Source organism: Trachurus japonicus, chromosome 15 (genome assembly GCF_045865225.1).
Source record: "Trachurus japonicus isolate A0001 chromosome 15, Traja_1.0".
NCBI classification, from domain to species: Eukaryota; Metazoa; Chordata; class Actinopteri; order Carangiformes; family Carangidae; genus Trachurus; species Trachurus japonicus.
This window is the reverse complement of record NC_140921.1, coordinates 13,774,648-13,802,382: the sequence shown is the minus strand read 5'-3', so window position 1 is coordinate 13,802,382 and position 27,735 is coordinate 13,774,648. Positions and strand designations below refer to the sequence as shown.

Genomic DNA, 27,735 nt, shown 5'->3' with positions numbered 1-27,735 from the left:
ATTACAAAGAACATGCGTAATTAACATCTCCACAATACGGTGACTTTTCAGTGAGTCACACTGATGGCAAACACACACAAACAAGCATGGCTGTCCCTCTGCTACTCCTCCTTTGTGGAGGCTGAGCTCTCTCCTTTTCACCCCCTCCAGGATGTGCTTGCATCATCCTCCTAAAGTCAACATGCAGAGGGACATTGGGTGGTCTTTTTCTTCCCCCTGTCAGACCTATTTATCTATAGCAGCAGCTCATCAGTACAAAGCAGGCCGTGAGTCATGGCAGCAGAGCCCCTGACTCAATGCTGCTATGGTTAATCAGTAACCAGAGTGCGAGCACCCTGAGCGGCTGGCTGCGTTAAAGTCAGGGAGCAGGGGAGGCAGGAGCTCATTCAGCACCTCGCTCAGTAGCAGCAACACCAGACACACACACGGTAAGAGCAAACTTTGACTTTTACCTTTTATTTGTGCAGTGCAGTCAATGTAAATTAGTTTTTTTTAAGGTTGTATTAAATTCTTCAAAACCAAAAGATAATTTTCTAAATATCTATAGCTGTCGTATTTTAGGGTTATCTACTTCATAAAAATAAATATGAAAGCTTATTTCTGTAAATGCCCCACTTGAAAACAAGATAGTTATGAATCCTCTCATAGCACAGGTTTGTCAAAGTTACGGAGCTTGACAGAAAATGTTTCTGATCAACAATCTATCATGTTTTGTTTGTTTGTTTTTTCTAATTTAGCCTCTGTCAACAAGTCACCGGCTACGTGGTTGGTTGTGTGTAGGAACATTTAAGTGCAGTGGTTTTTATTGATCAGGAACCAAGGCCATGTCCTGTGGTGCATGTCCAAACAGAGGAAAATCCAGTGTTTGCTAACCTCCTTTCAAGAGTCCATCAGTCCACACGTCTGCACGTTCAACTCAAAGGATAAAGTCCTATTTTTTTTGCGTAAGGACATTTTCCCAAGTTCCAAGTGGGTTAATGCTCAGAAAGTGTTCATAACAAAGAGAAAGTTGCCAACATAGGTGATCAACTGTAGTGTAGTTTACTCTCTATACAGTAGAAGCTCCAGCAACAATAGAGAGTTGAGAAAATGTGAAATGAACTTGTCACTATATTTATTTTCATTTTTATCATCACTTCCTTCAGCACTTTGTTTGTTTTTGTAACTTATTTATGGATCATCTCTCTACTTATAATATATAAATTCTAGCATGTGTTTATTTGTATAGTTGTTCCATGATAAACAAGCAAATTTGTATCATATTTCACAATCAGTGTCCAAAGTTTTTTCTTAATATATTGTGATAATTTGAGAATCTAAATTTGGTTGACTGTCTGACCAAATTAAATTTGCGTCCTCAATATGAAAACAGCTATAAACAACATCCATATTGTGCACGCACTCAGATGCACGCACTGGATGCGTCTTCATTATCTATGCAACCTCTTTCTGCAGAGGGTAATGTCTGCTCGCATTCACTGACCAGCAGGAGAGAGGACACACAAAGAGTGGTCAATCAATCACTGACATGCCGCTCTATGCCCAGTGTTCCTGCCAGCCAATCCTGTCAGAGACGGAAAATCGGATTCAGCCAGATTTCAGACGAAAGCTGCACCACTAATAGTAGCATTCCCAGACAACCCAGTGCTTGGTGCTCACCAAGAAGTGCACAGGAGGCAGTTTGTGTTTTGATATACTTGAGGGGATTGATCTTTAACTAAAAATATCTATTGCCCATCACAGAAGGAATCATTATAAGGGGACTACCAACAAAGGCAAGATGCAGAGATCCCCTCTCCTACTCCTCCTACTATGGTGCTGCCTGTCAGGAAGTCAGGCCAACCGCGTCTACGTTCACCCCTTCGCTCTCTTTGCTGCCGAGAACGTCAGCTGCGAGACCCTGCAGACCCAGACGTCCAAGCCCCTGGAGACGTTTCCTGTGACGCCCCTTGATATTGAAGTCCTGACACCGGACAGCAGGGACCAGTCGAAACTGGACGCGCAGAGGCAGAACATCACAGAGAGGACGGCGGTTCTGGCGGGGCTGCTGAACTCTCTGGGCCTGAGGATGTACCAGGCTCTCAGCAGCAAGCAGCACAGCAGCAACACCCTCCTCTCTCCGGTCAACACCTACGGATCCCTGGTCACTTTCTACCTGGGAGCCTCCAAGAAGACAGCGCGTCCCTTCCAGGTCTTTGCTTTTGATTTTCTCTGTCTTTAGATGCAGCCCCCCCAAAAAAAGGTGTCAGTGAATGGATGATTGATTTGGTTTTCACCATCAGTTATCAACTCAAAAGTAAATGTTTCCCAATCCTCTTCTGTCCTTGCAGCTTCTTCTAGGCCTCAGCAGTGACACTGACCGAGAGGACTGTGTGTCCTTGGTGGACGGACACAAGGTTCTCAAGACCCTGCAGAGCATCAACTCTCTGGTGGACGATGGACCCAAAGATGAAATCACCACCCAGGTCTGGGCCTTCACCCGCCCGGATGTTCAGCTGTCCGAGGATTTCATCCAAGGCACTCAGGACTTCTCAGACGCATCGTTCATCCGCAGCGTGGACTTCTCCAAACCTCAGGAGGCCCAGCAACTGGTCAACAGTTTTGTGGAGAAGACGTCAGAGAGGAAAGTGAAGAACATCTTCAGCGACCTGAACTCCACAAGAGACCTGCTGTTCATCACTTCATTCAACTTTCAAGGTCTGTCTCTGTTGACTTTGATTTTTAAAATTCAAAACCTGAGATTGGACGGGTAGTGTCTGATATCTTTGGTTGTGTCTGTTCAGGCAACTGGAAGACGGCCTTCCAGCCAGAGAGGACCACCATGCAGGAGTTTCATGTGGATGAAACAACCACAGTGATGGCTCCACTGATGACCCACACGGGTCAGTACCACTACCTGAATGATAAGGTAAAGCTGATTTAAGGGCTCATTCAGTTTATTACGTATCTCCAGCTTTAAAAGTTGAACTTCCTTAAATATTGATGACTTCATTCATCTATATTTCTCTTTGCTGTGTTCCTCTGAAGGTGCGGCGGTGCACTGTTGTGAAGCTGTCTCTGAGCAAAAGGTCGTACATGCTGCTGGTCCTGCCTCATGAAGGAGTCAGCCTCCGTGACATTGAGTCCAAGCTGCTCACAGATGTCATGTCGAGCTGGTACCAGAACCTCCAGGAAGGGTGAGTGTTGTCCTTTCTTCAACACTAACTCCAGACTTTTTGTCACCTCAGCGTATTATGTTATGTTATATCATCTGTATGTAACTTTAGGACATATTTTTTTATACTTAGGCATTATTGCAGGGTTCCACTAATGTAATTAAAGCAGAAGTAAGCGATCCGGTCGTTTTGGCTAACTTCTTGTCAGCTGATGGAGTTAGCAGCCCGCGCCCTCGTCCCTACGTCACCACATTCACGTACATCCCTTGGCTGCACACACAGAGAGGACCGCCCCTTTATGCCGTTCTCTCTCCTCATTGGATAAAGGTTGTAGGATACAAGGAACAGACCCGTGTTTCAGACCAAACACTCTATATAAGTGATTGCTGTCGGAAGATATAACTATTTAAGACTTATATTAACACAAACATTCCACTTACTTCTGCTTTAATATACTTACAACTTGGATTATTTTGAAAAACCTCAACATAGTGATTCTCAAACTAAGTTTCTGTGATTTTTAGCACTTGTTTTTTTCCATGACTACATAGAAACATTATCTGGATATGTGGTGTCTGCCATATTATTGACTACAGGTTATATGATCTTAGTTTACTGTCTATCTGTGCATCAGTCAGCCAATAATGTCTGATCAATGTAAAGCAAATAAGTATGGGTTTTAGGAGAGAAAGCATCCGGTACAATCCCATTTTAGTTGAAACACTTTTTTTTTTTTAAATCTTAAAATTCAAACTGTTTACGCCTCATCCACCCAGATTATTGGAGCTGTCACTGCCAAAGTTTTCCATGTCCGCTGTGACTGACCTGCATGACCTGCTGACCAACATGGACCCAGAAATCGAGGCCAAACTGCTGGGCTCCCAGGCTGAGTTCAGCAAACTCAGCAACACCAAGCCCTTCACTATAGATAAGGTGAACTAAGCACGTTGTCGAAGAAAGAAAAAAAAAAAACCCACTCACTGTGTACATGTGCATGACTAACAGATCTTCCTGTCTCCTCTCAGGCCGTGAACAAAGTGTCCTTCGAGATGTCAGAGGAAGGAGCAGAACCTGAGGAAAAGACACAAGAGGCAGGCGTCCCTCTGAGACTGTCCATCAACCGTCCCTTCTTCTTTTCTATTATAGAGGGAGATTCTAACGCTATCCTCATGCTGGGCAAGATCACAAACCCCACACTCTAAAGTTATATTTTAGTTATATCGTATAATGCCAACGAAAACTTCTGACATGATAAATGTCCGACATGACAGGTCCCATTTCTTTATAATCTACGTTGTGGCCTACAGCTTAAGCTTCCACAGGGGCTGAAATCAATCATTCAGTAGACATCTCATTTAGGTCATACCCTTGTTTTTCAAATGAAGTAATGGCCACATACAGAGCGGCACATGAAGAATGAAGTACAATCTCACACAAGACAAATACATCAATACTGAAGTGTTGCAGCCATCTTTCACCTCTGACCCGATCCTCTCCACAAACTCAGGAGCCACTCAGGATCCCTTGTCTCAGTATTTATGAAAAGCTGTTACTTTAAGCTGAATTGTTGTCAAGCAGTATTTTTAAAATCCCAATTGTTTTTTTTCCTGTAAAATTTATTATAGCAGAGTTCTGTACAGTATTTTTCCCGTAGAGTAGGTACAGTACACACGGTTCTCTACGTTGAATGACTGATACGTTGTATATTGTAACTAAGAGTTTATTTTTGTTGTGTTACCTTTTGTGATTGCAAAAATAAAACATTTGTTTCCCAATAAAGTCAATGTGTTGTTGCTTTTCATCAGGGTTTTAAGTCAAAGTCTTTATCATTTCAGTGTTGCATCAATATTTATCTCGACCTAAACAGCTCACTGTGACTGCTGGCTGCTGCAACAGAGGTCGATCACCTCTCTCCTCTAGAGATGATGGTCCTTTTTCTGCGGATGGAAATTTTAATGAGATGAAAGAATAATAATTCAGAGAACTATCCATTTAAGAAACTATCTAATCAACAGCAATCATTTCTCAAATTAGAAATACATAAATATTATTCCAATACATATTCATTGCAACAATCAACATCATACAATTTAGTGTAAACTGTCAACTCCCTGTTTAATTCATAAATATTAATAATTGTCATTCATAAATATTTCAAAGTAAATGATGAAAAAATACCATGGGTGTAGGCAATAATGCTGACTGAGGTGACTGACTCAGTGGCTTATTGATTTTTTTTTTTTAAAAATCAAAAACACCAGAATTACACAGTGTGGCATCAACCTGTCACGTTTCAGAGTTTATTTACATGTATCAATGACGTTTTGCTTGACACAACGGTCTGAGTGCTGTGCATTTGACTAATACACAAACACCCAACAGTCAGCTTATGTTTGATGATTAGTATTAAAATACAAAAAAATCTATATTGTATCCAAAGAATTTTATTTTACTCCAAGTTAATCATGTTAAACATATTATAATATACAACTTTGATTTTAACAAAAATGTACACATTACACACTAAAAGACAGAGAGATTAATCCTTCACCAAGCAGCAGCAGAAATTAGACAAATATTGTTTAAGTATCTCCTTACAGCTTTCTTGCCATATCAGAAAAATACATTTCTGTTCACCGTCTTATTCACAATGCAGCAGAACCGATGATGATCCAGACAGGAGTTTATCTGCTGTTTCAAACCATAATTTGTTTGTGCACTATGGCTCTAATGTAAAAAAAACAAAACAAACAAACGTCAAGAAGAGATTTGAATAGTTATCACATCTTGTACATTCTTCATGGTGTGATCATCATCAGCTGTAACCAGACTGTGACTTTTAGCCTGGGACTGGGACAAATGCAGAGATGAGTGCAGCATGTTAATGGGTTGGGTCCGTTAGTGTGTTACTGCTCAGCGAGCTCTCGGGCCTCTTTCACAAGGTCCATCAGAGTGGAAAACATGGAGATGTCACTTGGCTGAAGACCCATCTTCTGGATCTGAGACAAACAACAGGACAAAGCAACATGAGAGGAAATAAAAACACAAAGTGCTTCAGATGACACCGAAACACAATGAATAACTTCAGCAAAGGACATATTTTGTCACCAGTATAGAGAATGTGAAGCTGACGTCACGCCGCTTTGGCGTTGTGGGACGTCGGCGCCATCTTTGGAGGAACGCAAACGTAAACAGTGGGGAAAACGGGCAAGAAGTAAAAGAGAAAGAAAAAGAGATGAGACAAAAATAAAATAAAAAAAAGAAATGGAGAAGGGGAAGGGAAACGAAGGAGGAACGTATCGTGATAAACTCAAATTTAACGAGAAACAAGGTACACAGAAAAACTACAACTTATTAAGACCCAGATTTACTCCCTCCACTGACTTATCCAGACATCGTGAACTATCTCGTTTTTGGTATTAGTCTATACACACTCCTGTACACTTTATTGGGATCACCATGCTTGTCTTGCCCCCAAATACGCACTGTTACTCTCCTGATTTCAGGAGATGTTGAGAGAGTTGGCTTCATATTTGTTTGACAGATCTGTCAGCTGGGCGATGCAGTGAAGTGGCACCAACAATCATGCATCAAGTCACTTTTTTTTTTGATGTGAGCATCAAATGAAGCCCATGGTCTCTTAATGCATTGAACTGGCTGATTGGATAGTTGCATGAACGAGCAGGTGTTCCCAATAAAGTGTTCAGTGACACTTGCCAAACACCACTGACCTGCTCCCCCAGGTATTCCACGTCCAGTGCCAGCTGAAGTCGGATCTTGCTGTCATCCGTGGGTCCACCATTAGCTCCTGCCGTGGTCGTTGCGCTCGCACCTTTTCTGGCTTGTTTCAGTCTCTTCAGACTCTCCTCCATCTTTCTCACAGAGCTCAGCACCTCTGAGATAGTCTCATAGTACCTGAACAGAAACCGTACAAAATGTCAAAAAAGATGGCTGCAATCAGAATTTAACATATCAATTCAATTCCTCTCAGTGTTAATGTGATGAGACATTTTCGTTTAAACTGTGCGGATCTACATAATCATCTTCAGATGGAGTCTACTTGTGTGTGTAAAATCACCTCTGTGTGCAGTCACAAAGTGCAACTCGCAGCCATTCTTGTGCCGTGGCGGGGGTGACGAGGCCTGTTGAGTCCGTCAGCAACTGATGTAACGGACGCAGGGCGTTGTCCATGTACGCTGATGCACGCACAGGCAAATCCTATTCAGGGAGGAAGTCAGATATTCTAGGTTTTCACAAACATATTATATTTTAAGAACCTGTGTTGGTTGACGGCTGCATTAAAACTTCCATCTTTTCTTCATGTTGTTAATAAGGAGAGAACTATTAAAGGAAATACACATGTTGTAGGCTATTTTTTTTTATTATAGATCTCTACAGTCCTCATTCATATTGACACTGATTTTGCCAAAAACGACAACAAAAAGCTTACCACCACCTCTCACATTGCTACAAATGATTAATAGGGAAACAGTTGGTGGCCACTGGGGAATAGACGGGCTAACCATGAATGAGCGAGTGGTGGTAATATAAGGTAAAGATGTTTGATTTGTCTTACTGGAGATAAGTTCAGTTAGTCCGTCAAACTCATCTCATGAGTTTCACATAGAAGAAATCTCTTAAAAGTGTGGTCAGCCTCATACTGAATTCAATTCTATTTTTCAATTCTATTTTTTATCTAAGGACCCAGTCTCTGTTATATGATTGGAGACCATTATATGATGAAATACTGGAGAAACACATACATGTGCAAGTTTACAGCTTCACTGACCTTATTAGTCCTGCGGTAGAGTCGTGGGACCTCAGAGGCACTCTTCAGGAAGCGGCAGCAGCGTTCAGTCAGATGCTGTGTCATCTTTGCGTTCAGAGTGGGAACGCTAGTTGAGAGGCACGCTTTGGAGTCTGCTAGGGCATCTGACATGGAAGACAGTGTTAATAAATACAATGAAAGACACACACACTCTTATCTGCTGGACCAAAGTTATAATAACATTATATTTTCTGACCACAACTTGGTTGATTACGACATCATGTTTAAAATAACATTGACACTTAAATGTCAACAGGGGAAAATGGCATCTATGATAGCATGAACATGTAGGCCACAGCAGATAGTGTGGTGACAGATAATCCCAATAAAATTAAGAAAATTATTCTCGTCCATTTTGACATTTATCTGCTTAACAACTCTTTACAGATTAAGACTGAATAAAAGGAAGTGAAAAGCTTAAAATGAGTTGAGAAGACATTATATTGACAGTTTACCTTCCATAATAGCAAAGTTTTTGAAGCCAATAGCTTCGAAACGTTGTCGGACCATTTCTGACAGCTCCGGGATCTAAGAGGAAGAAGAGCCAACAGTCAGTTTGGACTTCTCTGACAGGGACACTTTGTGTTGCTGATGTAAATATAAAGTGTAATTTATGCAGGTCAACTGGAGCTACACAGGTAAAAATATGTGTAAGCACCTGGTCCTGAAGCTTTTGGATGTCAGCGGCGATGTAGACAAGCATTTTGGTGGACAGGGACGCAGGACTCCCGCCCTCACTGCCGCCGTCATCCATCGACGTCCGGCTGGAGGTGGAGGAGGCCGAGCTGGGCAGAGGCCTGGTCGGCTCTTTGGTCACCTCAGAGGACGGACTCTTAGTCAGCACCTGCGCAGACGCCGATACACGTCAGGACCGAACGTGACTAATCATTTGCATACTGCTTTGTTTTTTTTAATTAGGATTACTGTACCTCATCGAGAAATTTTGCGTATCGTGAGTAGAGCTGCAGTGTGAGCTTCCAGAAGCGATGGGCCAGAGGTGACAGGTAGACCTTGTCGGACCAGCACCTCATCAGACAGGACCACAACACCTCAGAGACCTGGAGGTGGTACACACTGCCAGCTGGACAAAAAACAGACACAGACACACAGTTACTACGAGCAAAGCGTGACGTCAAAACTGATGTTCGTGGTGGAAAATTCCTACCTGGTGCAGCCTCGAGTCCATCACTTATGGCGTTCTCTAGACTTCCTGCTATTTCCTTGTATCTGAGGGGGAAGACAAAAACAATCAATTTGTTATTAGTTACGATGTGCATCCGCTCATGACGTGAAACAACACTGTGTACTAGAAATTATGTACTTTCCAGAGAAGCTGCAACGTGCAAGTTTGTCTTTGTGAAATGAGGACACAACACACACCCTGATATTTATCTTGACGTGCTGTGGTGAATCTGTGCCATGTGTACTTTACAGTGTGTGCATGTTTGCGTGGGCGGGAGGGAGCAGGAGAACATTTCTTTACTCTGTCGCATAGATCAATGACCATTCAGTCAAGGTCCAGTGTCCAGTGTTTATGGGCTTTGTTTATTAATCAGCAATTTCCCTCTTTTCATCACTATGCATGAAACTAATGTCAGGAATTTCCCAAATCTTCCAAAATAGGCTTTTCTCCGACTTGTCTTCCAACTTTTTTTTCTTAACATGTGGAGGGACTAATCAGTGCTTATCTCTTGAGCTCTGAAAGCAAGTCCAGTTTAATTTATCTGCTCATCATTTAATTAATTAGTCACTTAGGACGATGCAACTACTGCTACCTTTGCACACGTGTAACCTTTTACCTGTTATTTGCACACTTGAGTTTTTGTTGCTGGACCATATTGATATTGATATTTGACTTTTTGCACTTTCTTTCTGTCAGAATTGTCTTTTTGTTTGTTTCTCTTTTATCATGTGGCACTGCAACTGCAAAACCCAAAATTTCCTGAAGGGATTTCCCCAAGGGATCAATAAAGTTTTTATCTATCTATCTATCTATCTATCTATCTATCTATCTATCTATCTATCTATCTATCTATCTATCTATCTATCTATCTATCTATCTATATTTATTAAAATCATGCTACATTGAATTAAACATTTGCCACTGTCTGACTATTTTCATTATAAATGACACATCTAAATTTAATAGACTGCACACATATTCTCTATGAGCTTGAAGGAATATGCATGTGTTTTAGAAATTTAGAAAATAAGCTTAGTTGCTTCCCTGCTGAGAGATCTGATCACCCTTATAGGTTTACACCCTGGCGATGGTTCGCTTCTCATCCCATGACTGGAAACTGACGAAAGGTCACAAAAATCCACCTACCATGCCCTAAAATAGAGTAAGATAATTAATTCGAGTTTTACAGGGGTGTGTGTGTATGTGACCATTTACTGGCTTGGTGCAGTGACTTCCTGGAATAACCATCAGCTGTCTGGCAACTTCACAGTGACAACAAGACCTTTGTGTAAACGACTGCATCTGGCCATGAAATAGTGCCACACAAAAATCCCCAGTAAAACCACCAAACGGGAAATAACCAGGCCCATCTGTATTTAAATGACTGACTTTGAATGTTAACTTTTCCAGCAATTTGAAGTCACACAATCGACATGATTGAGGCAGAAACCTGCAGTAAGTGAAGAGACTTTGAATGTGAATGTGTAACTGTGCATGATGTAATCTAGAGGCTGGGGTTCAGTGTGCAGCGTAGAGCCTATAGTGTCGAGGTTATGCACCGTAGTTGGAAATAGACAGGCAGGTTCCACTTGTTGCAGAAGCTGGTGTACGAAGGATGAACTCTCAGCCTCTTCACGCTGGCCTGCGAGCTGCACTGGCGCTCAAACCTTCGCACAAACTCCATGCTCACACTGTAGCGCTAGAAGAGAGGAGTTGAAGAATAAACAACACACACACACATACAAAGTGAATGCATAAACCAGCTGTGTCACTCAGGCTGTACCTCATAGAATATGTCCGGGTTTCCAGGGTTGAAGAGGTAGGCCAGCCTCTCCTCTATCGCTCTGATTATCTCCGGCCACACGGAGTTCACCAGGAAATCATAACCCGGCACCGTGTCAGCTTTGTCACTGGGCAAAGAAAAGAACATTGGCACATTAAAAATAGATTATTATTCTTAACACAGGGAGCACTAAACCAACAACTGGTTCATTTCATGTACAAAATCAAACGGTAGTAGATGTTTCTTCTGGAAAAAATAAAAACATTTAAAGGCCACTAGACCCTGTGAAGCCGAGACTCTTTATAGCAGAAAATGTTCAAATCTGTCGAGTAAACGATGCATAGTAATTACATGAATGTATAACTAAAGCAAAAATAAATAAATATCGACGTGTTTGAAGCTGCGTGATCTTTGAAGAAGATCATACAGCCAATATTCTGTATGCTCAATAGTTCCACAGATGAAAGCAGACAATTTGTTTCTTCTGGCAGAGGCAAAATACAACAAAGAACTACTTGATCTATGATCGAGCTTTGAATAGATCTGCCTGCATGATAACATCAATACCTGGATATGGCTCCTCCAGTCACCTCCCGCAGCAGTCTGCAGTGATGAGGAACAAACTCCAGCAGTCTGGAGTACATCAGCTGGAGACCGTTGGGACTAGACTTCACTGCTTCCTCCACTATCACCTAAAAGAAGAAGATGAGATTTTCAGCTGCTGATTCATGCAGCTTGCTAAAGCAGGATATACAGGGCATCCAATAAAAAGGTCAATATTTACATAGTATTATCTCTTGTTATGTGCTATCTAGTTCTTAGGCCCATAAAGAGCTAATTACAAACGATCCAAGAACTTAAATTATCAGTTTTGAATCTAAAATGTCCTCAAAAGAAGTTGAAATGCCCTAGAAACTACAGTATAACAAGCTCCTGGAAACATTTACCTGGTCCATGTACGGTTTGACCAGCACCTGTCCTACCAGGGCTTCAGCATCTCGGGTCTTGTCTATGGTGGCGTATGTTCTCAGGCAGTGACGCACTATGTCCACGTTGGTCGTCTGCAGACCCTCGATCAGCAGGCCCTCTAGAGACTGCTGCAGCATGGAGGTGATGCCTGCAATACGCTGACAGAGGACGAAGGTTTGTCAAATACACGGTCCAAAGATTTGATTTGAAGGGATAGTTCAACATTTTGGCAAATTGACCCATTGCCATAATCCCTATAGTCATAGCAGTAGGTTCGTTACCTTTAATTGTCAGTGCAAGCTATTTTTAGAATGGCGGGGCAGAGCTGCAAGCTGCTCAGAGCTACAGTATGGAGGCTAATAGGATTTCTTGGTTTCCCTCATCAAACTCATCAAATACACAATCCAACAACTCCAAAACACTCTGGTGGACAAGTTGTGACCTGCACATTCACCACGCTATGAGATAATAACGGAACATTACGAGAAGGAGTTGATTTCGAGGTAAATGCAGAGACTGCTTGCTGAAAAACTGCCCCCGACGGAGAGCGCATTAGCTGTTTTGCATGAATTTACCTCGAAAACAACTCCATCTCGTAACGTTCCGTTATTATCTCATAGCGTGGTGAATGTGCAGGTCACAACTTGTCCACCAGAGTGTTGTGGAGTTGTTGGATTGTGTATTTGATGAGTTTGATGAAGGAAACCAAGAAATCCCATTAGCCTCCGTAGCGTAGCTCTGAGCAGCTCACGGCTCTGCTCCGCCGTTCTAAAAATAGCTTGCACCGACAATTAAAGATAACGAACCTACTGCTATGACTATAGGGATTATGGCAATGGGCCAATTTGTCAAAATGTTGAACTATCCCTTTAAAGTATTCCAGTATATTACAGAAAAAACAGACAAATATTTAGGAGATCATTTCTGAACAGTCAGTGCATTGATGTTTTTGTCTGGAACAGAAGTTTCCTTATTGTTACCAAAAGGGGCCAAACAGAAGCCAATTATCTTTTTCAGATAATGACAGCACTGGTCGATTGACAGAAGAGCAGAAAAACTGTCCGACTAACTGAGTGGCTACAGATTTATCAGCAGTCTCAATGATTGACCCATCAACACTTACCGGTCTGACTTTGTCCAGCAGGGGCATGCCTTTGCTCTGCACAGCGTGAAACTGCAGCTGGTTGAATTCTGTAGCTATTCTCTCCAGGATCTGACCTGCTAACAAAGGACTGCACACACACACACACACACAGATATTAAAATGTAAATAAACTGGTGTTGCTTGGTAAATAACCTGCCCACTTTCTGTGACACCCGGTTTAGTTTGTTCATGTGATTCCCACCTGCTGATTTCCAGAGAGCTGGATTCCTTGGAGTTCTGTGAGTGGAGGATCTTCTCGATCTTCTCCACCGAGCGCACCACTTGGATGAGCCTCAGCACACACACCTGATGGACGGTGACAATTGTTAACTACCGTTATCTGAAAAGTAGTATTGCTATGAAATGATTCAACACACGCGCACCGCAGACACGTTACACGAAATGACCAAATGATTATGAAAGCAAAGTAATGAGGGAGAGGGCAAACCTTCTTTTTCTGTAGATCTTCCTGTTTGGACAGCTGGTTGTCTATGGCCTGAATCACTTCACTGACACACAACCGCAGACTCTGCAACAGACAGCAACCATCAACATGCATAAAGCCTCCGTGGCAGGAGATAATCAAAACTTGACAGTGTTTTTGATCATAACACTGTCACATACCATGACCTCTTCACGTAACTGTCCCAACGGCACAGAAAGCTGATTGAGAGCTTTGTCCATCCCCACCTGAGACAACAAGGGAGCAGAGGTCTGAGATTAGAAACAATCTGCCCTCATTAGATGGATTTAGACAATTAAACCTTTTAGATTGATATGCCTTTAAAAAAAAAAAAAGCTATTGATCAATAAACTTTATTATTAAACATGACAAAAAGGGTTATCTGAATGCAACTACATCCACAGTGACCGGCGCAACATTAATGGCGACTGACCAAATTAGTGGAGAGGTTAACAAAGTCTGCATAGTCCTTGTTGATGAGCTCCACCATGGCCGTCTTCAGCAGCTTGTAGTAGAGCTCCAGGTCCTCTCTCATCTCCTCCAGCTGCACCTGTTTCCGACACTCGGCCACAAACTGGTCCACGTCAAAGTCATCCTGCAGACACAGACATGGCAACAGTGTGGTCAGCCATGCAAACAATAACAACCAGTAATACTAAATCAGCGTGCAGGCAATTGAACTCTCAATAAATATAGCCAGAATATAGATATAGATGCAGGGGAAAAAACCTAGGTACATTTTATAGCACGGATATATTTTCTCATTTCAATTCAAAGCATTCATTATCATTTGCACAGTAGGAAACATGTTATGAAATTATTTGTTGTCCACACACAAATTCCAGCATAAACAGTGTAAACTAAGTATTAAAATAGAAAGACAACTAAAGAGCAACAGTAATAATAATACAAAACTAAAGCTGAACAGTAATAGATAATGTTTTGTATGTGCAATATGCATGTAATAATAATAAATAATGTGTAAATTATTGTGCATGTGCAAACTGAAGGTGCTGTTACATGAGGTGGTGGCATGAACACTATTAGCTATGACTCACACAGCAGCATAATTACAACAATGACCATGTCAATAATTATCAAATGGGTAATACCTCTATATTTCTATTTAATAAAAGCAAAGACAGAGTTTACACGCAGAAATGAAGCTGAACTTAGCTTCATGCTAACTAGTCTGACAGCACCAGCTCCGGTTAACGCGTCACCAAATGTGACTTTCACGGACCCTCACCTTCATAAACACGTCCTTGTCGAAGCACAGAGAGTCCGGGCCCTTCGGCAGATTCATTTTGGATAAATAAAACACAGCAGCTACAACAACACAAACATATACACACACACAAGAAAGATGACAAGGCTCCTGCTGCTGCTAGCTGCTGCTCTCACTGAGCTTCCGCAAACATGGCAAGAGCAGCACCAACGAAGAGGAGTCGGAGCTGCGGCTGCTGCTGCTGCTGCTGCTGCTGCTGCTGCTCCGTCCGCTAGAGGCCGGAGGGTGTCACTGCAGCGGCCTGTAGGTGGTGATGGTTGGAGCATGGATCTATAATACATCCATGGGTTGGAGGTGTTCTTCAGACTTTAAAACAGGTGCAAGAAGAAAAAAACCCCCGGAAAAAACAAACAAACAAACAAAAACCAGGTCCAGTCTGACTATATTTATATTCAAACGATATTTATGTCTGACATATCTCTGATGGTTGTCACTCTGTTGTGCTGCTGTTGCATGATGTGATGTGGTGTTTTTGTGTAATTTAATGCTTAATAAGATGAGTAATATACCGAATGCATGCACTGAGACCACCTGTTTGTTTATATTTTGTATTGTAATAGCACCGGGGAAAAAAGCTTGGAAGAATGACTTAGGAATGAATTAGAATCTGAAACACATATAGAAAAAGATCCAGGGGGTGTAGGCCTACACAAGCATAGTTAAGATTCCCATTAAGTCAGTGGTTCCCAACCTTTTTTGGCTCGGGACCCCTTTTTGACATCACAAATTTCTGGCGACCCCGCTATCATGTGTAGTCACATGATCACGGCCAAGATAACAACAAGATGCGCCAGCTCAGGTATTTGCATTTTATTTGAACTCAATTTATATTTGAGAAAGTGAAAGTATAGAATACAGTTGTGTGGTGTTTGTAATCATAATTTTAAAAAGAATAATAATTAGTAAAAAAAATATATATATATCAGTAATTTTTTTTTATCAATTACTAGACGTTTCAGGCGACCCCATTTGAATTCCAGGTGACCCCACGTGGGGTCCCGACCCCAAGGTTGAAAAACACTGCCCTAAGTTAAGGTTTTCTTACTGTAATATAAAAACAGTTGCACAAAACATCTTGTGCTCTCCCTCAAGTTTCCTCACATAAGTAAGTTTAAGGAAACACTTAAGGTCAGCACTCAGCAGTGACTTTATCATTTGTAGTACCCTGCTCCCTTGCAGCCAGTGCTTGCTGTTGCATCACTCTGACCTTTGCAATGGATGGACCTTCACTCAATATCATGAATTTCAAATGGACTATATGTGATGATTATACCCTATATTCTTTATCTTCACTTGAAGAGAAAAAAACTAAACGTGTCAGAGCACTGCACCTATGTCTGAAATAGCCTACAAGGGGAATTTTACTGTGAGAAAGAAAGTCAGATGTGTGGCCATATGTTCTCCCTGACTTGTAAATCTGTCTCTGCCAACTTCAATGAGAGCTACCCTACTTTTCCCTGAAAAGCAACCCCCCCTCCTCTCTCTCTCTCTCTCTCTCTCTCTCTAGGTAAACGTCTCCTTTGCTTTCTTCCATAAGCTATCTCAATACTATTCAACTGCACAATGTCTCTAGACTAACAGTTACCTGTGCTCTCAGCTGCACTCAGCAGGGGGCTAATGTGAAGATAGGGGAAAGCAAGAAAGAAAAGAGGAGGGGTTATATAAAAGGCAAGGATGCAAAAATAGATGGATCAAATTAAAAGAGAAAGAACAGACTGCTGAAGAGGGCTGTAAAGAGAAAAAAGGAGTGTCGGAAACAAGGAAAGACAAATACAAGAGGATAACAACAGAATAAAGGAGCGACGGAGGCCTAGCTGGTAAGATGGTTTTTCTTTTCAAGCTGTCAGGAGGAGAGAAAATGACTTGTTAGCGTAACAACTTCCTCAACTGAAAGCTGAACGTCCTCTCCGTGTAATTCAACCCTCTGTTTCCTCTGTGGTGGAAAATTATTGTATTTTGAGACTCAGTGAGGTGGTTTCCTGGTGCATTATGAAAATGACTAGAAGTGGAAGTAGAGTAATAGTTAGTAAATGACACCAGAGAAGAAAGAAGAGGGGGAAAACGAGGAAAGACTGCATGGCATCTATTAATGGAGTTTGATCTCAGTAAATTGATATCCCCCAGTGTTGTTTATGTGTCAGAGTTTACATATAAAGTCATTTATATCAAAACATGTACTGTAAACGTGGAGCGATGATGCTAAGAGGAATAAACACAGTGTCTTTTCAGTCATATACTCTGTGCCTTAGACAAAGATCAGAGTGATATAATCCAGTATTTTCCTCCTACAGGAAAATGTCCCCTTGTATCCCACTGGATGTCTCAACTATGAACCTGAGCTTGACCTTTGCCTTGTTTCTGCTCCTCAGTCTTCACACATGTGCAACCACGGTGAGTCTAACTCAGTGGTTTCTGTCCACATTTCCTCTCGGATTATCATGTGGATATGAAAAATAATTCTGGTTATGGATAAACTACAAATTAATTGGGTAAAAACCTTAATGAAGCATAACCATATTACAGTAATTTATGATTCAAGGATTTACTTAGTATAAGAAGTTTATTTCATTCAATATTCACTGCAAACAGTCTCTCCTCATGCATGTTTTTGCAAGTTATCAGGACTGCTTAAATTAGATGTTAATGGTAATAATGTATTAGGAAAGTGTTGCTCCAGTATTTTGGGTCAGCAGTGCACCTGTTTCTCATCTGATCTTGGAGGACTTTTGGGGGCAGATGTGGACCTGGCGCAGACTACAAAGTTTTTTGAAATAGAAGTTTTCACCCGGTTCAATTCTTTGTAGATTTTTAATAGTACAGTATAATTAATTTATGGTACACTGACTTCAAAATGATGACGTTTTCTAATGATTTTTATTACTGTAAAAGTCTTCTCACCTGTGAAGAAGGTTCATCAGAGCTGATGATGAACAAACCTGAACTGAACATGGTTTTGGTCTAAACATGGTTTTCATCAGTGTGAAAACATGATCCAAAATTTAACACAGAAGGTTTATGATGAAAGAGGAGTTTATACCTGAGTTAAGCGCATACCTCTGAAATGACATCCAACCATAGGATCCTTTCATCCTCTGCCTGGACCATGACAGGGAGCATCAGACATCTATGCCCATCATGTGGACACACAGTGCAGGGTCATTAAAATTACACACAGGTATACTTTAATCGGACTCTATTATTAGCCATTCGTAGTTTTCCATGACACACCTCCTTTCTTCTATTTCTCTGAAGATCAGGAGGTTGGTTGAGATACTCCTGGTATACCAATAACACTCCAGATACAAACCCCTTTCTTCACACTGTTGGCTTCTCTCTGAGCACTTCTCAGAGCGTCATCTCTTTATGCATTGGACTTCAAACTTCACTGAGCCCCATAAGAGTTGAATGCACATGATCAAATCATCCAAGAAGGCCTCTGACCCTGTGAGCTATTTGGTTGGATCATTAGCCGCTAATTTCCTTGTGTCTTTGAATGCTGAAGTGTTGAACTTCAAAATTCACTGGATCAAACCAAAGACCTCAAGTCTACAGAGTAGTCCCCGGTTTCCCCTCTGCTATTTGAACAGACACACTTGAGCTCCATGTCTTCTCTCTGTGTCTGTGTTGAGATTTTGACTTTTTCTGTTGAACATCATTGGCCTTAAAAATTCAATGCATCTCATCCGCATCAAAACCAAAACCCTAAAGCTACCAGGCTTGTAACTCCCTGGGCTGCCTCACCACCAGAGCTTGCTCTATTTCTTAAAGTATTTGAGTCTCTCCTCTGGGTGCAGGCCTTGAGAGTACAACACGCTGCCTGAGGATCAAACCAACAATCTCAAAACCTTTGAATAATCCTGTTGCTCCAATGGCTTTAAGTTTGACAACTGCGATCGGCCAAAGGTGCTTTTCCTTTGGACACCACTCAAAGGAAATAGGCAGAAGCTCTGAGAAAAAGGCCGCCCTTAACTAAATAGCTCAATATGTTAAAGGACTGCTTTGAAGTTATGAGGTTCAATATTTATGAGACTCAGTGAATTTTTAAGTCCAACACCCAAATGAAGAATTTTCTAAGTAATACACTTCCGTCTAATCAAATGCCACAGAGTCTTAGCGGACCGTTGTGGACTTTTGAACCTGTAGGTTCAAGCTTTAGTTTTACTCAGTGAAGTCTGACTTCCAAAGGACAGACACAAAAGTTATGAGGCCAAATGGTCGTAAGAGTCAAGTCAACTCTTATGCTGGAAGATTGCAGCATTGTATCACCATTATATGCACTATAATACTATAATAGAGTTCAACAGGTGTCAAAATAATAGTCAAAGCATGACAACCATATAGTGCACTACACAGTCCACTCTGCAAGTTCCCTTTGATTACTTTTAGTTCACTGTTGATAAAGCAGAAATGCATGTGTGTGTGTGTGTGTGTGTGTGTGTGTGTGTGTGTGTGTGCTTGTGTGTGTCAGGGCGGCAGAGCCCAGCGCAGACAGAGACAAGCTGAGGAGAGGCTAAGACCATATTTTGGCAGAGTACAGCCAGGTAAGACTGTAACTACAGTACGGTTCAGGTTTGTTTTGACTGCATGTCAATTAGACAAACTCATTTCTCTCTCTCTTTTTTTCTTGTTTATCCGTGACTCAATGACATTTCTTTACCTAAAATTGACCTTTATAAGACATTTCATATGATCTCATCCAAAAGCCCACTGTATTCTACCAGAAAGCAGGGAAAGAAAATAGAGATGTGAAGCAAGGAAACAGAAAAAAACAAGGTTTGTTTCTTTATGTTTCAGAAAAGCTTTGTGAGTTGCTGAAATGCCACAGTCCAATGGGATCTTGGTGCCAAGTAGTTCAGGAAAATGAAGTCCTGATCCCCAAGTGTGTTTGTCCACAGTCCTGTCCACGGTAATCACCTCAAGGCATCTCAAACACCAACACAATTCTTGTGGTTTTTGCCTCAAAAGATCACACACCATCTTTGTTGATTCATTAACTGCCTTTGGATGGATTTGTAATTGATACTCCAAAATAGGATGTAGAGTTTGTGGTGAAACCATGAAATACAGGTGTTTATTTAACCCAGCTGTGCACACAGAATAACATCCGTCCGTCCTTCTCACGTACATGGTTTTGCGTGTGTGCACTGACTTGTCCGATCAGGCAGAGGGCACCAGTGTGCAGTGTTCTGGGAAAAACCTATGGGAATGAATGTTTGCTGCATAAAGAAGCCTGCAGAAAGAGACGCCGCACTGGACTGGCTCACATAGGACCCTGTCTGGGTAAACACACACATCATTAGATATTACACACAAATTTCCACTGTGCACTGACTGCAGACTTCAAAACTATATCTCTGTTATTTTCCTTGATCAGTCCCCAAGGCTGAATGCACTGAGGAGGAGTTAGGCCAGTTTCCATATCGCCTCATGGACTGGTTTCTGCTCCTGAGTCGTATGGGGGAGTCCTACGCACCTGCTGCCCCTCCCCAGAGCTGCCTCAGCCACGCCCAGAGGACACAACTGGCACAGGTATGGAGTGATCCCAAAGTAGCAAACTAATGGAGCACCAAAGATCTTAATCCAAAAGGAGATGAGGATTGTTGACCAGTAAACATGATAAATGATCTCTGATGACCTCAGTTTATGAAGATGCAAAGAAAGAAACTATAGGCAGAAGAAAAACACATGCCAAGGGATCCCTTTCACTCCCAGTGCAATTTAACACCAAACATAAAGTTGTTTTTGACACCAGACACCATCATTGTGCTAGTATACAGTACAAACTGGGCTTCATGGACCGTCTGAAGAGAAATCGATGTTAACAACTTACTGTAAGTGGCAGGCTCTTGCGTTGGCAGTGGTGTGGTCATCCAGAGAACGAGACAGCGGCTCTCAAGAACACCATGTATAAATAGGATTTGGTCAATAATCACTAAATTATTCAATAAGGCGGTGAATGGACTGATAACTTAATATCCTCCCGCCAGCCACCTTGACCTCCTGGCCCTCTAATGAATTAAAAGGAAAGCCATGCATTATTGTGAACAGACACACTTGAGCTCCATGTCTTCTCTCTGTGTCTGTGTTGAGATTTTGACTTTTTCTGTTGAACATCATTGGCCTTAAAAATTCAATGCATCTCATCGGCATCAAAACCGAAACCCTAAAGCTACCAGTCTTGTAACTCCCTGGGCTGCCTCACCACCAGAGCTTGCTCTATTTCTTAAAGTATTTGAGTCTCTCCTCTGGGTGCAGGCCTTGAGAGTACAACACGCTGCCTGAGGATCAAACCAACAATCTCAAAACCTTTGAATAATCCTGTTGCTCCAATGGCTTTAAGTTTGACAACTGTGATCGGCCAAAGGTGCTTTTCCTTTGGACAGCACGCACACTGCTTGGAGTACATCTTTTGTCCGTCAATTGTAAAACACCAAATGAAGAAGCATGTTAACATGCTACCAATGGCAACTCTAACATGCTTATGTACAGTTTATGTTCACTGCTAAATAGCATGAAAGACAAAGCACATTGAGGCTAATGGGATTGTCTCACAGGTATTTGCCTCATGGTTCTGAACCTTTTTTAGATCAAGGACTCCTAAACTGACACAAATTAGACAATTGGACAAAATTTCGAAACAAACACAAGACTGAATAACGTTAATTTCTTAGTCTGTATGTTCAAATTAGGGCACATTTTTTGGAGAAAAAAATTCTGAAATTTCTGAAAAAAGGTAATTTTTCTGGAAAAAGTCAAAGAATTTCTAGATAAAAGTGGTAAAATTTCACGAAAAAATTGAGGACCCCCTTGAACCCTCTCAAGGACCCCTGGGGGTCCCCAAACCCCACTTTGAGAACCACTTTGATAGACTATTTCAATGGAGGGATCACCCGTTTTTATCCCACACAGGGGACACAAATGTAACAGATTTCATGGCAATCCATCCAGTAAGTGTCCAGGTATTTAGGACAAAACCACAACAACCTCATATTGGTGCAATGGGGACGCTCACTTGATCATTTAAGTCAGAAGGATTTATGGTCTGTCGGATGATGAATCTCTGTAAAACAGATTGAACAACTGAATGATATTCACCTTTTCTTTGATGTTTCTTTCTCTGTCTCTATAGCAAAGATTTACTTTGTTGGACAAAAACAAGGACGGCGAGTTGAGCCACAGGGACCTGAGGAAGCTGCGTTACAAGAGGATGCCGCTGGAACACTGCGCTGCACCGTTCCTCCAGTCAGTCTCATCTCCACTCTCAAACATTAATGAATTCAGCATTGGCATGTTTTCTCTTTCCTTTTTTTTCAGTCAGACACACACGTCATCACAGCATTCACACATATTAACTAATGACCCCTGACTCATGTGTTGCATGTGCTTGCAGAAGGAAAAGCCTATTTGAGGACATAAAATCTTACTTAACGCCCAAGTGGTCTGTAAATTAGGGACCGCGTCCATGAGACTATCACCTCACGTCTCTTGCGGTATGTTATTTCTGAGGTAATTACTGAAACACCAAGGGTTAAAAATGTCACACCGAGATGCATTTCGCCCCCGCTCTGTGACCGTGTTGCACCTCCCACCATGCTGTTCTCTCTGCATGCCATCTATTCATTCATTCCCCATGCCAATCCCTGCTTCCTGTGTCCTCCTCCCCTCCTATCTCATGACCACACCATCTCTCCATCATCATTCTCCTCCTCCATGTTGAAGCGTTTCTTTTCCCCTTCTGCGCTTCCTACTTTCCTTTCATCTCTCCCATAAATTGACTTAGCCTCCGCCCCCTCCTCCCTCTCTGTCAATCCCTCTTCTTTCGTTTTCACTCTTCTCTCATTCTTGCACTCTTCCGTCTCTCATCCGTTCTCTCTCCCCATATACCCGTACTCCCACCCAACCTCCCATTTCTCTGTCAGTCTGCAGTGACAGGTTTTGTGGGAGTTGGGCAGGCTGTGTCAATGTCAAGCCATTCCCAGCAATGATAATGTTTATTACCCACTGTGCCTCCCGCTGCCCATGGATTAACACAAATTGAAGGAGTACCCTTCAGAGATGATTCTGCAGGGTGAAATGAAAGACAATGGCTCTTGAGGAACCCTATGCAGTTGTTTTAACACCTATGAATATGTCTTTATACAATGTGTATCTATACTGTCATCGTGAATGGCCTTATAAGTGTATGAGTGAATGCATCTGCTTCTGTTATTGCTCTGCCGTCTGCTGGCGCCATGTTGTGAGGTCATCATGTGCTACCCTGTGCTGTGTTTGCAGGTCATGTGACCGTAACAGGAACAGGAAGGTGACCCTGCGAGAGTGGACGAGCTGCCTGGTCGATCGCTCCGAGGCCTGGTTCTTCCAATTCATGTGTGAGTTTGCATCATTTGTCCAATCATGCAGTACGTCCACATGGACAAAGCTAAATACTGATAAAGGTTATAGATCACAAAAAGTCCCTTCTACCAGAATCGAAAGATCAGATTAATATTAGCCCCACTGAAAGCAGTAGAGTGTTTTTAATGCAGTTGAATATTCTCAGTCAGCTTAAAAAGATATTTAAAGACACATTTTGTCTATAATCATTCCATGTATTTTTAAGTTGTATCCCCCAATTGAGGTCTATAGCATGACCTCCCTCCTCATAAACTTTAAGATAAGGCGCAATTTGTTGTAGGACATACAAAATCAATGGCAAAAATTGATGCAGTAGAGGTTAAGATTCTATAATTTTACTGACGTACTGACGCCAAGGAAATTAACCCAAATGACATTATCATTCATATCATGTTCGGATATGAACATCATCTTAGATTTTGTCTCAATTAGTTAAATTGGGCAGAACTTGAAGCTCCATTTGAAAAGACTGAATAAAGCGTATATGAATACTCAGGGCATAGACTGACTTAATTTACATCGATTTGGAACTATAAGAATCCTTAATACATAAATTCAGATTTCAAATTCAGTTGTATTTACATTTCAACATTCACATTGCTTCATTTTTTCCATAGTTTTGGTGATTTCATTTCAAGAAATTCACGTCTTTGTGGCCATTATCTGATTTCACACAGTGCTCTTTTACGTAATAATACTGAGATTTTTGTTTTATCTAGTAATTAATTATCATAAAATTCAGTTACAAATGGTTTTTCCAAGGTAAATTTGGCTCACTTATAACCAAACCAAAGTGTGTGTGTTTTTTTTTATCCACAGCAATGAAGATGGGCTCCCGTAAGCTGTGTCCTTCAGGCAAAGAGAAAAACTTTTGAGGCAAGAAAACAACCATGAACTCCTGCATCTCTACTGTTGCAGAAACAACATGACCACATTTACTGAATGTAAAGATGGCGTCTGTGCACAGTGGTCACTCAGCTGTTTCTTTCTGTCTAGCAACTTGTAATATTGTGATTTATTGTGTCGTTAAATTTCAGAGTCTGCTGGTTGTCTGTGCACTCATGTGTGGGAGAAATAAATGTCTGGACAGACTGACCGCCAGTAATTGTTAATTACATTATCTGACATTTTGTACATTTGTGTTGTAAAAGAGCGGAGACAATGGGCAGTATTAAATCCCAATTACATGGCGTGCTTTGAATAGCTAATTAAAGGGGAGGAGGACAGTAACGCAGACGGACAGCTTGATGTACAGAGAATGACAAACTAGAGGGAAATAAAGATGGGGGGGGGGGGCTTCATATGAGATGACGTGACCAGAGTAGAGACAAAGAGATAATAAAGAGGGTGAAGGGGAGAAGTAGAGAAAAGTGTCATAATGCACTGGAGGAGAAGCAAGGAGAGGGAAGGGAAGGAGCAAGGCAAAGTGACTGAAGGAAACAGAGAGACGTACAAAGTGTGTTTGTGAAAGATGGGAGGAGGTAATGCACTGTAAATGGGAGTTGAGAGTAATGGAGTAATGCATAAAAAATGGATCAGAAATGAGGGAAAGACTGAGAATGGAGAGTGAGAGGGGGAAGGGATGACTGAGGAAGCGGGAGTAACTCAGGAGAAGAGGAATCGCAAGAAAAAAGGTTTCGATGCCGGAAAACACTTCCGTTACACTCGGCTCTGGAAATAGCATCTTGTAGCATGGAGCAGAATACCTGACACACTTGACCTCTGTCAAGGTCAAACAAACTTGCATAATCCAAACTCACTATTTGTAGGTATAGGCTCTTCCATCTATAATACACGATGCTCTAAAAACTCTTGTTGCATCGTATTTGTTTGCTTTCTGTTTTGTGTGTGTGAATTTGTGGGTGGTTGTGCTTGTTTTGGTGCTATAAGATCAATAGGAGGATGTGTGTGTGTGGCCTGGGGTGGGCTGTTTGGTATGACTGGTTTATCTGGACTAATTAGCCTTCACATTTACCACGCCTGAAGGATAGGGGCGAGGGGGGGAGAGAGAGAGAGTAAGACACTGGGAGGAAGATGACGAAAGGGGGAGAGATTTCAGTCCTCAATATGAGATGCAGATCCAGTGCAGACGCGAGGAAAAAAATGAGGAACGAGTTCTGCTCTCTACATGTTGTGCAAAAAAAAAAAGAAAGCGCATCATCATAAATATCAAAACAAGATGTTTTTCGTTCCATCCAAACTTTTGGTAAAGCGGAGTGGACCAGTGGAGAGCTGCTGCAGCTTTGGCAGACACTGTGAAAAACAAGCGTAAACTGTGGGGGAGAGAGGGAAAACAGACATAAAAACAGAACAAAAGCGGAGAGATTAACTGTACTGAATCGAAATGAAAGTGTATTTGCTAATGATGAGTGACCTGCGGAACGGCGAGCTGTTGGTCCTGTCTCTCTGGATACAAAGTCCACCTCCACATCCACATCCACCCCCTCCCCACTCCCCATACTCCCAACTATACCTCCACCAAGATACATCTCTCCTCAATTGCTTCCCTCTTCCCCAGGGACCATTCCCTTAATCCAGTGGGGGGAGAAAAAAAAATAAGTTGCTGAGGCCACCCCTGGAGGTCCGGCATAGCCTACACACCTCCTCCTCCTCCTCTTCTTCACCACCGCTGTTCTTTCTTTGTGTTTCCTCATATCCCCCCCCCCCACCACCACCACCTCCTCTGTGTTAATAGATTCCCTTTCATTACCTCCAGACCACCATCTCCACCTCCTTCCATCCCCCCATCCAAACACACAGAGAGAGAGAGAGGGCATCTGTAGATTGATCCATCCACCTCACACACACGCACACACACTGTTCACCTCCACTCCCACTGCTACTGTCCTCGCCCCTCCTGTCACACCCCATTTGATATTAGAGGAGAGGGATATCTGTGTGCCACCCACCTCTCTAACCTTGTCCTCTCCCCTCCTCCTCCTCCTCCTCCTTTGAGTACTGATCAGTGATCTGATCTGTGATGGCTTGCTCGCATCTCCCTCTTTCTCCCTCTCCCTCACACATTTAACACACACTCCCGAGGGACTCTGACAGCACAGGAGCAGATGGGCGGCTGGTGATGACATGTTGTTAAAAATAAAGATTCCTGTTAACCCGTTGTCAGCTAGCACAACTCCCCCCCCCCCATTTCATCTCATCTCCCTGTCAATCTCCCTCTATCGCTTTCTCTCGCTATCAAGCCCCATTTCTCCCTTTGCTGTCCATGCCGGCTGTTACTCTGTAAAAAAAAAAAAAACAACGAAAAAAACAACTAACTGTGGCACTTAAAGCACGCAGCCCAGGGCCCCCCGACCCCAGAACATGATATTTAATACATGGTTGTCATAAAGACGGCCCCCTGCATTATGCATGGCTTGTAAGCACACATCAATAATAGATGAAAAGGCCGGTTTTGCAGCTTCTTTTCATGCAGTTATGCCAAATGAAATTTTTACTCTCACTTTCTGTCGCTTTCTCTGTGGATGGAGTTTGTCCGGTGACTGTGTGACGATAAATAATTAAAGGACAACACAAGGAGTGGGTCTGGTGGGTGGGTGGGTGGGTGGGCTGTGGGATCAAAAGACATATTCAGGCCAGTCATGATGGCGCGGAAACAGAGAGAGGATGTGTTTGTGTGTGTGTGTGTGTGTGTGTGTGTGTGTGTGTGTGTGTGTATGACAGAGCTTGTGCGAGTGTGACACCCAAGCCTGTGCATCACTTCCAGGTTGGACAGATGTCCAACAGATGTCCAGAGTGTTGGAAAAACAGGCTACAATGTCATTTTCAAATCAAACCACCCCCCTCTCCAACACCCTCCATCCCCTAAAAAAAAAAAAACAGCATAAAAGTTGTCAGAACGGAGAGTTGTATGTGAGCAATAATCTCTCTAAGGTTAATCACCATCCAGTCTTCAAAAGCAGCCGCCGTATCGTGCTCTGCCAGACTGCCGACTTTCAGAACTTCTTAGGGACTGTAAAGTGGGCCAGCGAATGGAGAGGGATACAGAGAGGAAGACTGGTGGCTTTGAAAGAGAGTCCAGCCGCAGCAAAGGGTCCTCACTCGAAAAAAAAAAGGACCAGTTGTGGCCACTGAAGTGATACATTTATTTATAGCGCTCATGTGCCACATCTTTTATTCTTCTTTGAAGTGATGTTGCAGGCAGAGATGGGCAGACAGAGACAGGAGGGAAGGCAGAGAGGTGGGGTCTCTCAGGTTTTAGCCCGTGGTCAGACAATATTCCCTCTGGGTGGAGTGGGTCCCATTCAGAGCGACCTCAATAGCCCTACAGTGAAGTACCTGGTGAATGAGTGAGAAAAGGCCCCATCACAGAATGGAAAAAGGGGGAGTTAGCACACAATGTGGCGGGCCTCCTTCTCTTTTCCTGATGATATTGATTAAAGAGCCGAGGGGAGAGAGCACGGTACATGAGGCCCACCATTGTGTGGAGATGAGAGGGCTGGGTGGGGTTGGAGAGCCACTGATATGAATACACCCCCAGTCCTCTGAGATCTACACTTGACCCATAGGT

The 27,735-nt window shown here is 42.3% G+C and overlaps 3 protein-coding genes across 3 annotated transcripts; 2 read left to right on the top strand and 1 right to left on the bottom strand.

The window, feature by feature from the left end:
• Positions 1-384: 384 nt before the first annotated feature.
• On the top strand, positions 385-4,934 carry agt (angiotensinogen). Its single transcript, XM_085799794.1, has 7 exons — positions 385-428; positions 1,744-2,191; positions 2,331-2,697; positions 2,784-2,908; positions 3,028-3,176; positions 3,932-4,088; positions 4,181-4,934. The coding sequence occupies exons 2-7, from the start codon at positions 1,781-1,783 to the stop codon at positions 4,355-4,357; spliced, it is 1,386 nt and encodes a 461-aa protein (XP_085655920.1). The 5' UTR covers positions 385-428; positions 1,744-1,780; the 3' UTR covers positions 4,358-4,934.
• Positions 4,935-5,584: 650 nt separating this feature from the next.
• On the bottom strand, positions 5,585-14,956 carry cog2 (component of oligomeric golgi complex 2). Its single transcript, XM_085799792.1, has 18 exons — positions 14,775-14,956; positions 13,959-14,120; positions 13,687-13,752; positions 13,511-13,591; positions 13,265-13,368; positions 13,042-13,150; positions 11,897-12,076; positions 11,517-11,641; positions 10,950-11,076; positions 10,726-10,865; positions 9,149-9,210; positions 8,913-9,064; positions 8,642-8,827; positions 8,439-8,511; positions 7,945-8,087; positions 7,234-7,373; positions 6,887-7,070; positions 5,585-6,154 (listed from the first exon to the last, which is right to left on the bottom strand). The coding sequence occupies exons 1-18, from the start codon at positions 14,829-14,831 to the stop codon at positions 6,062-6,064; spliced, it is 2,184 nt and encodes a 727-aa protein (XP_085655918.1). The 5' UTR covers positions 14,832-14,956; the 3' UTR covers positions 5,585-6,061.
• A 2,157-nt stretch (positions 14,957-17,113) lies between these two features.
• Positions 17,114-24,082, top strand: sparcl2 (SPARC-like 2). Its single transcript, XM_085799219.1, has 8 exons — positions 17,114-17,204; positions 19,282-19,354; positions 19,608-19,719; positions 19,975-20,093; positions 20,188-20,342; positions 21,943-22,055; positions 23,088-23,182; positions 24,027-24,082. Exons 1-8 carry the CDS (start codon positions 17,142-17,144, stop codon positions 24,080-24,082), a joined length of 786 nt encoding a protein of 261 aa, XP_085655345.1. The 5' UTR covers positions 17,114-17,141.
• Positions 24,083-27,735: the final 3,653 nt, after the last annotated feature.

What these genes read in the sequence shown, in the direction of transcription:
- cog2 (XM_085799792.1), bottom strand. Translation starts at nt 14,831, where the DNA reads ATGAATCTGCCGAAGGGCCCGGACTCTCTGTGCTTCGACAAGGACGTG. An exon ending in ACGCAAAATTTCTCGATGAG is followed by an intron (nt 8,828 to 8,912) that starts GTACAGTAATCC and finishes GCGTCTGCGCAG; the next exon opens with GTGCTGACTAAGAGTCCGTC. An exon ending in AAACTTTGCTATTATGGAAG is followed by an intron (nt 8,088 to 8,438) that starts GTAAACTGTCAA and finishes CTTCCATGTCAG; the next exon opens with ATGCCCTAGCAGACTCCAAA.
- agt (XM_085799794.1), top strand. Translation starts at nt 1,781, where the DNA reads ATGCAGAGATCCCCTCTCCTACTCCTCCTACTATGGTGCTGCCTGTCA. An exon ending in CACTTCATTCAACTTTCAAG is followed by an intron (nt 2,698 to 2,783) that starts GTCTGTCTCTGT and finishes GTGTCTGTTCAG; the next exon opens with GCAACTGGAAGACGGCCTTC. An exon ending in ACCACTACCTGAATGATAAG is followed by an intron (nt 2,909 to 3,027) that starts GTAAAGCTGATT and finishes GTTCCTCTGAAG; the next exon opens with GTGCGGCGGTGCACTGTTGT.
- sparcl2 (XM_085799219.1), top strand. Translation starts at nt 17,142, where the DNA reads ATGAACCTGAGCTTGACCTTTGCCTTGTTTCTGCTCCTCAGTCTTCAC. An exon ending in TTTTGGCAGAGTACAGCCAG is followed by an intron (nt 19,355 to 19,607) that starts GTAAGACTGTAA and finishes TTTATGTTTCAG; the next exon opens with AAAAGCTTTGTGAGTTGCTG. An exon ending in TCACATAGGACCCTGTCTGG is followed by an intron (nt 20,094 to 20,187) that starts GTAAACACACAC and finishes TTCCTTGATCAG; the next exon opens with TCCCCAAGGCTGAATGCACT.